This window comes from Phodopus roborovskii, unplaced genomic scaffold (assembly GCF_943737965.1).
Source record: "Phodopus roborovskii unplaced genomic scaffold, PHOROB, whole genome shotgun sequence".
NCBI lineage: Eukaryota > Metazoa > Chordata > Mammalia > Rodentia > Cricetidae > Phodopus > Phodopus roborovskii.
Window position 1 is genome coordinate 22,539,199 of NW_026126470.1, and position 13,842 is coordinate 22,553,040.

At 43.8% G+C, this 13,842-nt stretch overlaps 3 protein-coding genes across 6 annotated transcripts in view; 2 read left to right on the forward strand and 1 right to left on the reverse strand.

Moving 5' to 3' along the window:
- The window catches only part of Jam2 (junctional adhesion molecule 2), a 45,438-nt gene extending 40,775 nt beyond the window's left edge, over positions 1-4,663 (forward strand). Inside the window, exon 10 of the mRNA XM_051191789.1 lies at positions 314-4,663. Within this exon, the coding sequence (XP_051047746.1) occupies positions 314-346 (33 nt within the window). The 3' untranslated portion in view covers positions 347-4,663. The remainder of the gene's footprint in view (positions 1-313) is intronic.
- Positions 4,664-6,605: 1,942 nt separating this feature from the next.
- Atp5pf (ATP synthase peripheral stalk subunit F6) lies at positions 6,606-12,186 on the reverse strand. Of its 2 annotated transcripts, none has more exons than XM_051191791.1 (4): positions 12,163-12,186; positions 8,727-8,905; positions 7,213-7,337; positions 6,606-6,737 (listed from the first exon to the last, which is right to left on the reverse strand). In XM_051191791.1, the coding sequence occupies exons 2-4, from the start codon at positions 8,888-8,890 to the stop codon at positions 6,700-6,702; spliced, it is 327 nt and encodes a 108-aa protein (XP_051047748.1). In that variant the 5' UTR covers positions 8,891-8,905; positions 12,163-12,186; the 3' UTR covers positions 6,606-6,699. The 2 variants fall into 2 exon arrangements, with proteins under 2 accessions (XP_051047748.1, XP_051047747.1); XM_051191790.1 differs by having other exon boundaries at positions 12,024-12,176.
- Positions 12,128-13,842, forward strand: part of Gabpa (GA binding protein transcription factor subunit alpha) — a 32,841-nt gene continuing 31,126 nt past the window's right edge. For 2 of the 3 annotated variants that reach the window (XM_051191786.1, XM_051191788.1), the window contains exon 1: positions 12,516-12,814. The gene's annotated coding sequence lies outside the window, so the exon portion shown is untranslated. Of the gene's footprint in view, positions 12,245-12,515; positions 12,815-13,842 lie in introns of those variants that run through there. The other variant, XM_051191787.1, reaches the window with a different exon arrangement.

The window sequence follows — 13,842 nt, forward strand, 5'->3', positions numbered from 1 at the left end:
TAGGGTTCCCATCTCTCAGTGTCGGGCCACATTGCTGTATTGTCCTGTGCGCTACTGGATGAGCAGCAACAGTGGCCTAGCACATGCCTAACAAGACACATTCCTCTTGCTCCTGCTCCAAGTTCTTTACTCTCGGGAAGGTCCAAGCTTCTTGGCTTCTAACTTTTACTTAATTGTCCATAAAATTAGATTTGGCTACATATATGCTGACTGACTGTAACTCTTAAGAATCTTAGTTTGACATTCTTAGGATTTATATAAATGCTTTTATATATGAAGTAGCACATATTTAATTTTTTCCTTTCTTTTCTAGGATTTCAAGCACACAAAATCCTTTATAATTTAAAAGAATTCCAATTTCAAGATGCACCAAACCACAGTTGTCACACAAGTTATTAAAACATTATAAAAAATCTGCTTTGTCTTGCATTTGCAGAGATGGATGAGAAAATGACATCACAATTTTTATGACCTTTAATTCACCTGAAATTGTTATTTTAAGAACGTTCTTGTTGTCACCTAAAATGCAATCTGGCATCTTGTGACTAAACTAAAGAGAAGTGAAATAGCTGGTAATATTCAGAGTTTTGTGACACGCACATGAATGTCCTGTTCTAGAAAGTTTAACTTATCATACTGACTGTGGAGCTAACCCAAGAGGCGAGTGTGTACTACATGTGCTCTTCTCTCCAAGCAAGAGTGGCCTATGTGTTCAGTGAAGACTCTAAAGAATGGAAACTCAAAATTCCCACCAGGACCTTCTTTTTCTTGCCTCTAAATAACCCTATGGCTGTGGTCCTTTGTCTCTAATTTATCCGCTCGTCAAAGGAAGCCCAAGGCTGTGTCTTAGGCCCAAGGATTTGCACTTTGTGTTTCCTTTCACATCTCAGAACAAAAACCAACAAGGATGGAGCTGCTTGCTGCTATCTCTATTTCCTGGGACTCCTTTGGAGAGGCTCAGTGACCTGGACATCAGAATGCACTACTAGAACCTATACAAGTTTGTAGACACCTTTCTCGGCATGAATGGTGACCTTACATCTGTCTCTAAAAACATTTCTGAGCTGGGCTAGTCCCGCACTACTGAGGACAAGGGGTTGCCAATCTGCTTATAACGAAAGGGGGACATGGAGGAGAGAAGCATTTGCCTGTATGTAAAATGTGAATGAACGAGGTCCTTTTGACTCCCAGCTTGCTTTATACAGCACAGGCACATGAGAAACCATGACTGAAATGAGACATGGGTCTAATGTTTTCTGAACTGCTTAACCACGAAGGCTACCAGCTGTTGTCAGAATATGAAATTCCCAAGGCTCAATAATCAAAGCAGGCTTTTTGGGGATTGGTTTATCCCCGCTGAAAACAAAATGTAAGTAGGGATGTCTAGTTCTGGGTAATAGCATGGAAAAGTCATTCACTCCTTTTGCCAGCTTTGAACATGGTCAAATTGGCTTCAAAAGAATTTGTTCTTTCTACCCAAAAGGCAAAGCAGAATCTCAGGGCTTCCTGAACACATGGAATACTTGGTAGTAATCAGGTCACTGGGGAGTGGCCCACTGCCCTACTACTCCCCTGTTACTTTGTGGCCTTCAAACCTTCTCAATAGACTCCTCTCTAGAGGTCTAACTTCTGTAATATGGCTCTACTCTCAAGTCAGATTCACACTGCGTCAAGCCAGCCAACTCTACAAAGAACAAGACAATAGGTATTTTAACTCCCATGGTTCCTGTTGCAACCACTGAACTCTGTCACACTATGTAGAGAACAAGCAAGCAAGTGTGCCTCTCTCTGTTCCAAGTAAAGTTTCAGGTGGGATTTGCACATGTACAATCTCCTCACTGCTGGTTCCAAATGACAAAGAAACATCTGTGGTGTATAAGAAATCAGGGTAAATGTTGCCTATGCCATGACTATGAGATTTGCTTGGGTAGAAGGAATGTTACCCTTCTTTAGTAACATACATCTCTCAAGGATGCCTCTTCAGGGCATATACCACCATCACCAGATCCACCCTTCAACTTAAATGACACAAATCCACAGTGTGAGAGGACAATTATGCAGTGCCTTAATTTTGCTAATAGATGAAAAGCTTCCTTTTAAGACACTGAATGAAGCCTAAAGATTCACTTTATGCAATGTAAAAACCCAAAAGTCTGTGCCAATACCTATTACACATTATTAACTAAAGCACTGTACACAGCTAAGCAGAAATCATCGAGTAAAGAATACATTCTTTTACACAAAGGCAGCAACTGAGAACACCAATCTTGCGGTTAAGTCAGTCAGTGCTCACTGCCATCCACACTTGTGTTTTCTGAGTCTTGAACACTTATAATGTATCAAAATCAAATTGTAGTTTGTAGAGCATTTTGATTGTTTTTCCACAGTGAACCTGCAATCGGGCTCTCGAAACTATGGTCACAACTTTTGTTTTAGTATTTTTGCTATTGTAACTAGAGCCAACTTATTTTTAGTTAGGGTGGGGGTTAACTTAAGTAAGTCTGAGTGTTTACTTTTCAATACAACTCTACAAAGAACTTCCTTCATTCTATAGCTCACTTTTGGATTAAAGTCCACATTACAAAAATAGCTACATGCAGCTCAACTTTTTAGCCCCATTCAACAGAGCAGGGGAAGTCACTCACCTATTGTTCAGTAAAAGCCAGGAAACCCCTCCCTCTTACCACCTGCAGCTGTGAGGTAGCTCAACAGCTTGAGATGGGAATCTCGACATTGCTCAGTCTGGATACCTGCCAAAGTCTAAAGGCAGAGAAAGAAAAGGGAAAACTACTTACTGGATGCTTTATGTGTCAGGTTGGGGATAAGGAGTGCAAAGTCTCATTCCTCTTCTAAGAGGGTTAAAGAAGAGCCTCACGTCTCAGAGTTGGCAACGTCTCAGGTTTGCAGGGCAGTTGCTGGAACTGGATGTCTTTGTGAACACACGTCCACCTGACCCACAGTTCACACTTTTTCTTCATTTTAAATTCTCCACTTCCTTCTACTTTCTCTTCATCCTCAGCAACCTCTGGCTCATCCTCATCCACCCTTCCCTGACCCTCAAACCTATCTCTGTCATGGTGAGACTTATCTTCATCACTGTGATTTCCACATCGCTGCTCTGGTATTTAAAATGTATCTTATAAAATAACATTTCCAATTATATACTTCATTTTGTTTGGTTATCAACCCCATCTCCTGTTCCCCATCCCTGCTGCAAAGCCATCATGGCTCTCATAGTCTCCTTCCACTCTGTCCTATGATGGGGGATGTCCTTCTATGCGCTGTGAATGTTTCTCTTTATTGGTTGATAAATAAAACACAGATTGGCCAGTAGCCAGGCGGGAAGTACAGGCAGGGCTACCAGACAAGGAGAATTCTGGGGAAAGGACGCAGAGGGAAGCTGCCAGAAAGATGACATGCAGCTGCCAAGGGAGCAAGAGGACCGGTTATCACCAGTAGGCAAAGACAAAGTAGAGATACATGGATTAATAGAAATGGGTTAATAATTAAGAGAGAGCTAGCCAATACAAAGACTGAGTTATTGCCAAACAGTTTATAATTAATATAAGCCTGTGTGTGTTTACTTGAGACAAAAAGTTATGGCTGCAGGACCAGGTAGAACAAAAACTGTCTTCAGTCTTGCCTTCCCCATACCCTACTCTTAAGCCTGCATCTCATGGACCCCTACCTCCCTGGGCTTTACTTACATCTCCTCCCATCAAGATACACATTCAGTAGCTAGAAGCTAGAATCCATAGGAGAACTATGTATGACATTTGTGTTTCAGCCTAACCCTTCCAGTTCCATCCATTTTCTGGCAATTTCATTTTTCGTCTAATGCTAAAGTTAGTTATCAACAATGTTATATGTAAATTCACCCCATCCCTAAGTTTCTCGAACTTTAACCTCCTCATGGTGCCAATTAAAACTGGTATGCCGACTTTAGCTTTCTTTCTTTCTTTCTTTCTTTCTTTCTTTCTTTCTTTCTTTCTCAAGAACCTCTTTCAGTCACTTAACTTCTCTACTTGCTCTAAGGCATTCTTCTCTCACCCCATCTGACAGTTTGCCTCCATACTATCACATCTAATGACAACTCCCTTCCCTCTCCCCCGGCTAAACACCTCTCATCCTTCCTCTATGTAACCCTCCTGCCCCCTTACACATAAGCTCTCATATTATAACCCACCTGATCAGCCACATCCCGCTGTCTTCTTTGGTTGCATTATTATTCTCTGATCAAACCAAACTGTTTGGCTTTACAACTTATTCTGCCCTTCTGAATACATTTATTCACAGTACTTCCATTAGAATGTTAGTCCTCATTACAAGCTATGGAAATTCTATCTACTCCTAACTGACAAGCCAATTCATTTCCTAGCTGCAAGTTTCTTCTCTGAATTCCCAAAGTATTTGATTCTTTTGTGATATCTATTTGTTTCTGTGTTATAGCACAGATAGGTATGGATATATCTGAACCTCTACCAATCTGAAACTCCAAGAAAGGATCAACCTATGTTGTACAGGTCTTCATAAAGTCTAAGGTATTTAATAGCATCTACCACAAAAACAGTTCCTAAAATTGCTGAATACTTGAGAAGCACAAGGAATGATTAAATGTAAGCATCTACTTAGAATATTAATAAAACATTATATTCTGATACAACTCAGTTTGTGCTCTATAAATTATTACTACATGAATTAAGTAGGAACAGAAATTACTTTCCCTTTTAGCAATTCTTTATCTATGTGAGTAGTTGCTTACATGTTGTGTACATCACATGCATGGCTGGTGCCATCAGACATCAGAAGGAACCAGATACCCTGGAACCAGAGTGACAGACTGTTGTGAGCAGCCATCTCTTCAGCCTGGACCTATACACAATTTTTAAACCTTTTTTTCATGTTTCTTGTTCATTAAGGTTTAGAACATTTTAGCAGTAATAACTGGTAAAGAAATCTAAATGAACTATCATGTTTGCTTTGTTGGTACCAATATACATCAATTTCTAATGTGTCATATTTTTAATTTACTAATTTAAATGCAAAAATACACTGTAACTTATTTTTTTACTTTCTACAAAGAAGATGCTCTCAAAATAATGAACATTGTGCCAATGAAGGGCCCATTTGGTTTAAGATGAAAGGCAGACACTTTCTACTATCCCTTGGCTTTCTGCTTTTACTGTGCTACCTATAAATATTTTTAAAGATATACAAAGTTGAGCATGTCTCCATGATCTGTAGTTGGACTTTTAAATTAAATACTGATACACTAATTCTTTGTTTTGAGACAGGGTCTCATTATGTAACTCAGGCTAACCTTGAACTCCCAATCCTCCTGTCTTCAATTCTCAGTTATTGTGATCAAAGGAACATATTATTATCCCCATTTTATTCATTTGTAAACTGACTTTTCCTTCCAAAAATTATCCAACTACTGTTGAATACCCTGAAGTTACTGAAGAGGCACAAACTTACCTTTCTAGACTTTTGGGCGAGACAGAGAAGAAAGGATAAAAGGTTTATTCATAAAGACACACTTATGTAACAGGACTAACAGGGCTGTTGTGCTGCTCAGAGACTGAAGTTTTGCCTTTCTACAGGAAATGATAACTGTACTGAGAATGAATGCCCCTTAGAGCTTAGTGCCACCTTGAGATTTCTAGTCCCTGACCTGTGCAGTCCATGTAAGCTGAAATTTGTATGAACACATTAGTGATGGCAATGAATGAGACATAAAAAAAAAAGAGAGAGAAAGACTTGGGCAGAAATCATCAAAGGCATGCGGAATCTTACTCTCCAATTTGCCTCCAAGGTAGCTAAAGGTTTAATAAACTCATACTCTGGCATGTCAGAGCCACTGTCAGATATAAGATGACAGGACGGGCTATTACCCTTCAAAGGCTAACTTCCTTGAGCGCCACCCACAGCTGTGGGAACTTTGATGTAAAGTTCCTGATCTGAAACACCCTCAGGATATAGCTGCTGACTCTTTAATGGCTGGGCCAAAGAACATTACATACAGTTACATCTTTTAGAACCTTTTGTTCCAAACCACGTTCCCTCCTGAATCCATATATAATATAACCTGCAGGTAAAAATGAGGGACATCAGTTTGAGCTGGCAGTGGTTAAGACACAACAGACATTTCTGTGCATAGTAAGTTACACAGTTTCCCAAGAAAGCCATGACAAAGCCACTCATTTAAGAAGGAAAATACAGTAAACAAAGCCAAGCAGTGGTGGCATAAGCCTTTAATCTCAGAACTCAGGAGGCAGAAGCAGGCAGATCTATGTCAGTTTGAGGCCAGTCTGGTCTACAGAGATCCAGGACGGTCAGGGCTATACAGAGGAAGCCTGTCTTGACACCCGATCCCCACCCCACCAGCCAAAAAAAGATAATTATAACATCCTCTTTACAGCAAACATTCCTTTAGGTGATGGTCTCCACACCGGGAAGAGTCTAGAAGGAATAAGGCAATTTCACCCAATTTATCAAAAATTTCCATCTGCTTCATTCTAACCAAACGAAATGATTTAGAAACAACCCAGAGACAAATCAACCCCAGGCGCATACTCCATATCACCAAAGAAATTTAAAGGACATTTGATAACTGTGAAATGGATGTTTATTTGAATTTTTAAAATTAGTTGTACAACTAATTCATGACAAATTACCAGATGAATTTTATAATATTCTTCAGGCCTGGGGCTTATCGAAGACTTCAAATTTGGGATCTAAAAAGAGGAAAAAATTTCAGGCTTAGCCATACTACAATAACAAAACTGTCTACAAAGCTTGAAGTTTACCAGTTTTAAGAAAACATTTGTTTTCTTAAACTAATAACCACCAAACTTTCAACAGGTTCTGTGACTAGGGCTCGCTCTATTAGTGGACGCAGCATAAATGGGGTTGTGAGATTAGACCAATCAAATGAGAAAGGTATCATAATTCCTGTGCTCTTTGGTCCCCGTGAAACAGATCCAGTGCCCCCTCACGAACACAGCACGCTTATAGGAACTTCACATGTAACTGTCACTTAACCTCCAAACAGTGCAAAAACACTCAAGAATGAAGTATAGCTCAGTGACAGTGTTTGATAACAGAGGCAAGGTCCTAGGTCTGACCCTAGCATGAACACCCAAAAGAAAATGTACATAAATATTGTCAACCTATAGTAATCCCCCAAATTTAATTTGTGTTTAGACTTACCTTCAAACTTGAAGGTAGGGAACGTATTCATATCTCCTTTACCAAACATTTGTTTAAGCTTAAAAAGCTCTCTGTCCAGTTCTTGCTGATACTCGGGGCCAGTATCAACAGGTCCTCCAGATGTCCTAGTGTACAATTAAACAGAGAAAATGATTTATGCACTAATCAGAATACAAAACAAAACTGAAATTACACTCTTCCACCAAGTTGTAAGAAATTTTAAAAGTGAAAGTATGGTGGGGAAGAAAACTTTTTAGTATCTGAATTTTAATTCAAACTTTTAGAACAGCTTTCAGAGATAAAGTAACTTCAAACAAATTTCTAGCATTCAAGGTCTGTTAGTATCAAAGACTTGTATTAATCAGACCCTCTTAAGATCTTAGTTGCAAGCATATGAAGAATGATGCAGTGCAGATAAAAAAAGAAACCCAAACCAATAAAACAAAAAAAAAAAAAAAAAAAAAAAAAAAAAATCTCCAGCAAAACCCAGATCAGACACCTGAAATGTTAAATCTAACATCATTTTTCTTTAAAACTATTATTCTTGGCCAGCCTGGTCTACAAAGCTAGTTCCAGGACAGCTAAGGCTACAGAGAGAAACCCTGTCTTGAGGGGGAAAAAAAATAGCCTATTATTCCCTAACCTGGTATAGTCCTGAGTGTGCCTTCTAGTTGACAGAAAACAAGCTGTAAGGAAAATCATGACTCAATTCTTTTTTTTTTTTTTAAATGGAAAGATGATTTACAGCTACCCGTAAGATCCTCAAAAGGGCAGAATGACCCCAAACATTGCCTTCAAAGCCCTAATGAGAACTTTTCCAAAATGTCTTTCAAAAATGTCTCCAGCTACAAAGAATATTTTTCCTTTCAACTTTTCAAACATAGATGTCACCTAGCATCTAACCATTTTCTTACATTTATTTGTTTATAAGCTTTACACTTCTATCAGGTTTTAAGAATCTACATTTTGTAAAAACATGGTCCATATCAGTTAGCAGCAATGTTCTTTATAAATGACAGATGACTAAAGAAAAGAACTATACACGGCTGTGTATCATTTTCATAAGATTTAGGGGTTGAACCAAATGATGGATAAATTGGACATTCGTCTCAAGTGTGTGGTTTGCAATTATGTTTTTCCAAGTTCTACTTCATGCCGTTTAAAGAGAAAAATGCTGTTTATGCACACCCCAAATCATATCATAGAAAAAAACAAAATGATTTGGAATTCTCTGATTTTATGTTTTGCCCAATCATTCTTAGTTTTAGGATGTTAAGCTAATCAATGTCTACAGGACTCAATTTTCTTAAATTAGCTACTAAATGATTTCAAGATGCCATATACTTCTGTGACTTGACTTATTTCATTGTAATGACATTATTGTGCTATACTTCAAATGACAAAAGACTTACTAGAATTGTCCTAGGAGTCTTTATAAAGAAGACACAGTTAGGACTTACATCTTATAATTTATATACTTTGAATACTTATATTCACATCATCTACCCACTTACTGTCGCTTTGATTTGTACTCTCTTATCTTGTCCACGAAGAGTTTCTGTATGGGATCAAGTTCCTTATTAAATGCCACCGCTGTAACCCCAATGTTCCTCCTCAAATGCACAGAGACTGCTGACCGAAGGACAGAGGAGAGCCTGAAGATCCTCTGGAGAATCATGGTGAATCTCTGGTACTACACAAGCATCAGAGGTTATTTATTTGTCACAAAACACTTCTAATACATCAATGGCGATACCCTATCCCATGAATTAAGTTAGAGAATCACATTACACCGGAACTAGGGCTATGTCCGGCCAGGTACAGACATATGCAATGACTCTTCCCTTACAAGGCCTTTGCTTCTTACCAAAAGGCACTGGGTCACAGGATAGCTGGGAGTTCTACGAGGGTTAAAGGAGAGAGAAAGCACAAAATCTGGGGTGGTGCTTTTTCCTCCCAGGAACTTAATCTTGGACCTGAGGAAACAGTGAGGTGAAGCTATTTGTCTCCAGCAGGAAAAGACAATTTGTTCATACTGTGCCAGTTTCCATGACCTCTCAAAGGGCTAACGGGCAGCTGGACAAAGGGAGTAAGGACAGTTGTCTTAGCCAGGACTGAGAGGCTGGAAATGTCTACTTATCAGGTCCACAGGAAAGAAAAGAGCCCTGCCTGCTAACATCATAGGATCCTGGCCACTTAATACTGTTACAACCAAATCAACTTCCAAAAGAAACACAGCAACCACGTCAAGTGAGCCCTGCAGTAACAGAGAGATCAGATGATACAAGCTCATCAGAGGGAGTCTGCAGAAGGTCAAAGTAAAAAGTTTAATAATCAGAGCTTAAAGCTTTTCAAGTTCGTAGACCTCCTACAGCTAAAACAAATTGATTTTCTAGCTGAAAATGTTGACAGCTACATAAAGGACAGGAAATTCTTGTTGAGACCTGAGTTAACCATTTAAAGATCAAATGCAAAATTACAAATTACAACAAAGACACCCTAGCAGGAAGTCCGAAACCAAGAGACAGGAAGGCTGAAACTTAGAAGAAAAATTTCTTCAGACCTAGACTTAGCTTCTGAAGTGAAAGGGCTCACCAAACCCTAGTGAAATGGCAATAGAAGGGCCACATTTCAATGGATAGCTTCTTTAGACAGTAAATGTACCCTGGGAAATAAAACAGCTTTCTCCCACTTTACATCTGTTTAATAATCATTGTGCTGTAGTCTGCTGTCATACTGGTAATGCTTCTCGAGCTGTCACTGACAAAGGGCCACTCAAACCCCAGAAGAAAACCTGCTATGCCACCACCGAAGCACCAACCTGCTTCTCCCCAGACTTTATCTGTATCTGCCTGCTGACCCCTGACTTCTACTGGATTGTGTGAGAGGTCCACTGGCAGAGGGCATACTGATAGTAGTTTATACTAATGGAGAAACTAGGAACAAGGATTTCAAAAATCTTTACAGCAACTTGACATACTTCACTTGTCTCTTGAACTTAACAACAATGAAATTAAAAAGCGGAGGTGAAGAGAAAGCACTTGATCCCCACGAGTTTTGTTTCATTGTTTGTTTTGAAAGTCAGGATTGGAAGCAAGCTTATAATGCCAGCACTGGGGAGGCAGAGAAGGGCAGATGTGTGGGGAACACACATATGTACACATATACACACATACACAATTGCATGGGAGGGCTGGAGTAGCCATTTATCACTGAAAGTTTGAGAATCCTTTAGGATACAGCAGACTGGCACAATGGTTACTAAACGTGTAATTTTTATCTCCCAGGGCACATCTGCTGTCTGAAGACAACTGCAGTTGTCCTGAATGGGCTGGATGCAGGCAGCCTCTAGTGGGTAGAGATCAGGCACACTTCTATACTTCCTACAACATGAAAAGTAACAACCCTTCCCACTCTCAGAGAGTTATCCAGTCTAAAGTGTCAATAACACCGACTTCAACAGATCCCGGAATGGCATTTAGTACTGCTCAAAGAAGTCAAATAACCAGAGAGACATCATTCACCAAACAGGATGAAAACATCTGAAGAAATTTAAAGTCTTGATTAATGTGTCATTCATAATCTACCAGAGAACTACACTGGTGAAAGGACAAATAAAAAGACCTTATAATATCACCAACTCAATGTCTTTTCTCTTTTCTGAAAATCTAGGAAAACACAATAAATACATCAGTAGGGTAAAAAACCTCTTGTTTAGCCCTAGAAATTTTGGGAAATATACTGCCCATTTAAAGAAATTAGGGAATAAGGCAAATAAAAGTTAGGGGAAGGTGTTCTTTTAGTCTTGCTTACAGATGGTTAAAAAGTACCATTCTACAGTCAACCTGCTCCCAAGTCATCATCTCTTCTACAAAACAGGCAAAGTAGTTTCACTTTTCAACAATGCATCACCAAAGTACTAATTCCCCAACTCACATTTCTAACCTTCCCTATTTTCTGAGCCCCAAACATACATGTGTGTGTAATATCCAGAGCCTAAATCCTCAGTCACCCAAAACACGAACACATACTCTCTTACCAAAACTACTTGCTGCCTCTCCTTTACTCCCTTCCACTTTTTCAGACTCGACAGCTGACTATGGACTGTCCACTACCACGTACCAGACAAATGTGACCCTAAGTGGAAGACATCATCCGTGACAAGACTCTCTGATGATGCTGTACTATCAGTAGCTAGCTGCCTGTCAGGGGTCTGACATTAGAACATTGGAGAAGGCATGGGGGGGGGGGGCGGTCCAAACCCAGAGGCGCAGCCTAGGGTAGGCGCATGCATGGCTCTCCTATTTATAGCGATGACCGGGCAGCCCAGCCAAAGGCTACTCCGCTTGCTGCCCGCTAATATCTAATCATAAAGTCAATCCACAAAGCCGTTTCAGCACCACCGTTTCGAGACTGGTGGCAAACTTTTGGGGCTGTCACTAGAGACCCCCACCCCTTTTTTCCCCCCCTTCGGAGTCTTAGACGGGGCACGACCGGCTCGAGCACAATTCGCCAGCTCCTCTGGCGAGCCTTCACCTTGGGCTGCCCGGGGCGGGCGGCAGACCCGCCACCCCGCCCTCAGAAGGGCACGAACAACCGGTTCCGCCCGGAGCCCTAAGGCAAACTCCGATGCCCCGCGGGGCCCAGGTCACCGGTGACCTCGGGCCAGGCAGGCCGTGAAGGTGCCAAGGGCACAGGGCTGCTCCCGCCCACTAGAGCAGGGGTGGCGGCGGAGCAGCCCTGGAGCCGTGAGGAAACCCACGAGCGCGGTCCCAAGAGGCCACGCCGGCCTGGTCCCCCCTCCCAGTCACCTTGCACTGCGTCCCGAGCTGCCAGAGCCGCCGCCGCCGCCGCCGACACCGTTCCACTTCCGGCCCTGGCCCCGCCCACGCACGCCTACCCGCCGCCGCAGTGCATTATGGGCCGCCGCTTCAGTCGTTCGACGCTCACCGGACAGGAAGCGCCTCGGAGACAGTCTGCGACCGGACGCCTCTAGGTGAGACAGAAGCCAGACAGGAGGAGGAAGTGGAGGGTAAGTGCTTCCGGGTCCCTTAGCCAAGACTCCGCCATCTTCCCTTCCCTTCCCTTCGCCCCTATTTCCCTCCTGGGAAACAGTGCACTGTACGCATGCGTGCTTTGTCCTCTCTCGCTCCTAGTTCAAGCTCCCTTCCGCGTCAGCGTCTTGTTGCTTGGGGCTGGGAGGGGGTGGGGAGGGGTGGATGCAGCGGGGTGGGGGAGGGAAGGGAAAGCGAGCGCGTTTAAAAAAAAAAACAAACCAACCACAAGAAGAAGAAGAAAAAAAAAAACACCAAGCGGCGTGGGGCGTTTGTGCCTCGTGAGCCTCCGTTGCGGCGGGCGTTCGTGTCGCGCACCCTGCTGGGAGTTGTAGTTCCGGGCCCAGGGGTGCCTGGGAGGCGGGAGAGGGGCTGGGGTTCCTGAGCGCCGATTCCGCGGGAAGGGCCCCGGGGCCTCTGAGTGTGCGAGTCGCGGGAGCGGCGCGGCTGACCCGGACAGGCGCTGCACGTGGAGCCCGCGCCGCCGCCGTTCCCAGCCGGCTGTGGAGCGCGGCCGAGGGCGGGCCACGGGCCGGATTCCGGAGCTGGTGAGTGCGGCCGCGGGCCGGCGGGGGAGCGCGGGCCCGCGCGGCCGGCCTGGTTCCGGGGCTTCTTCCCCCCCGGCGCGGCCCCCCCGCGGCCGCCTCTGTGTTTTGTTTCCGCTGGTCCCCGGCGTCGCGACTCCCATTTCCGTTCGTGGAGACTTGAGGGAGCCGGGTGGGGAGGGGCGGGAGAGGCCGTGCGGGGAGCCGAGCCGAGGGGAGGGGCGCGGGGAGCCGGGAGCGCCGCGGTCCGGGCCCGCGCCGCGCGGCGGGACGCTGCGCGCGCTGCAGTCCTCGTAGTCCCGGCTCCCCCGGGCGTCGGCCTCCCCGGCTCCCCGGCTCCCGCACTCCACATGCAACTGTCCGAGACTTGCGCCCCTGCCGTCATACTGATCTTTACGTGCCTCTCTGTTCTTAGAGGAAGAAGTCAGTAAAGGTTCATGTAGCTTGCCCGCTCCCCCCCCCCTTTGTCGTCCGTCGGTGTAGTGCAGTGACCCCGACGATGGCGTTTCAGGGTGCCACCCCGGGGTTAACAGCAGAGAGAGTGCTGCCAGTGCAGCGTTTCTGGACGATGAGTAGTCTTTTGCAAACAAACCCGTAGGTTCGGCCAGTGGGATGATGGCTCGACAGGAAAGACACTTGCTGCCGAGCCTGCCTACCTAGACTTCAAGCCCCGGAACTCAAGTGGCAGGAGAGAGCTGACCGAGCTGACCGCCACCGTCTGCCCTCTGACCACCACATGTGCACACATGCACATGCACGCTAACATATCTCACTGTCTAGCCCCGGCTGGCCCCAGACTTGCTTTTTAGACTAGGCTGGCCTACAATGCAGGGGGTCTGTGCGCCTCTGCTTTCTGAGCGCTGGCATGAAAGCAGTTCACTACCATGCCTGGCAATAAGTAAGTGTGATGTTTAAAACCCCATATGTAGTTGGAAGTAACAGCGGGTCCGAATGCTGCCCAGAGCAAAGGATTTGAACAGATTGACCGCTGTGGCATTCTTAGGTACTCCACGACATAGTGACCCCCTCTT

Coding starts and splice junctions, on each gene's coding strand:
- Atp5pf (XM_051191791.1), bottom strand. CDS start 8,890: ATGATTCTCCAGAGGATCTTCAGGCTCTCCTCTGTCCTTCGGTCAGCA. Junction 7,338..8,726: donor GAGTACAAATCAAAGCGACA/GTAAGTGGGTAG, acceptor ATTGTACACTAG/GACATCTGGAGGACCTGTTG. Junction 6,738..7,212: donor CCCTACCTTCAAGTTTGAAG/GTAAGTCTAAAC, acceptor TCCTCTTTTTAG/ATCCCAAATTTGAAGTCTTC.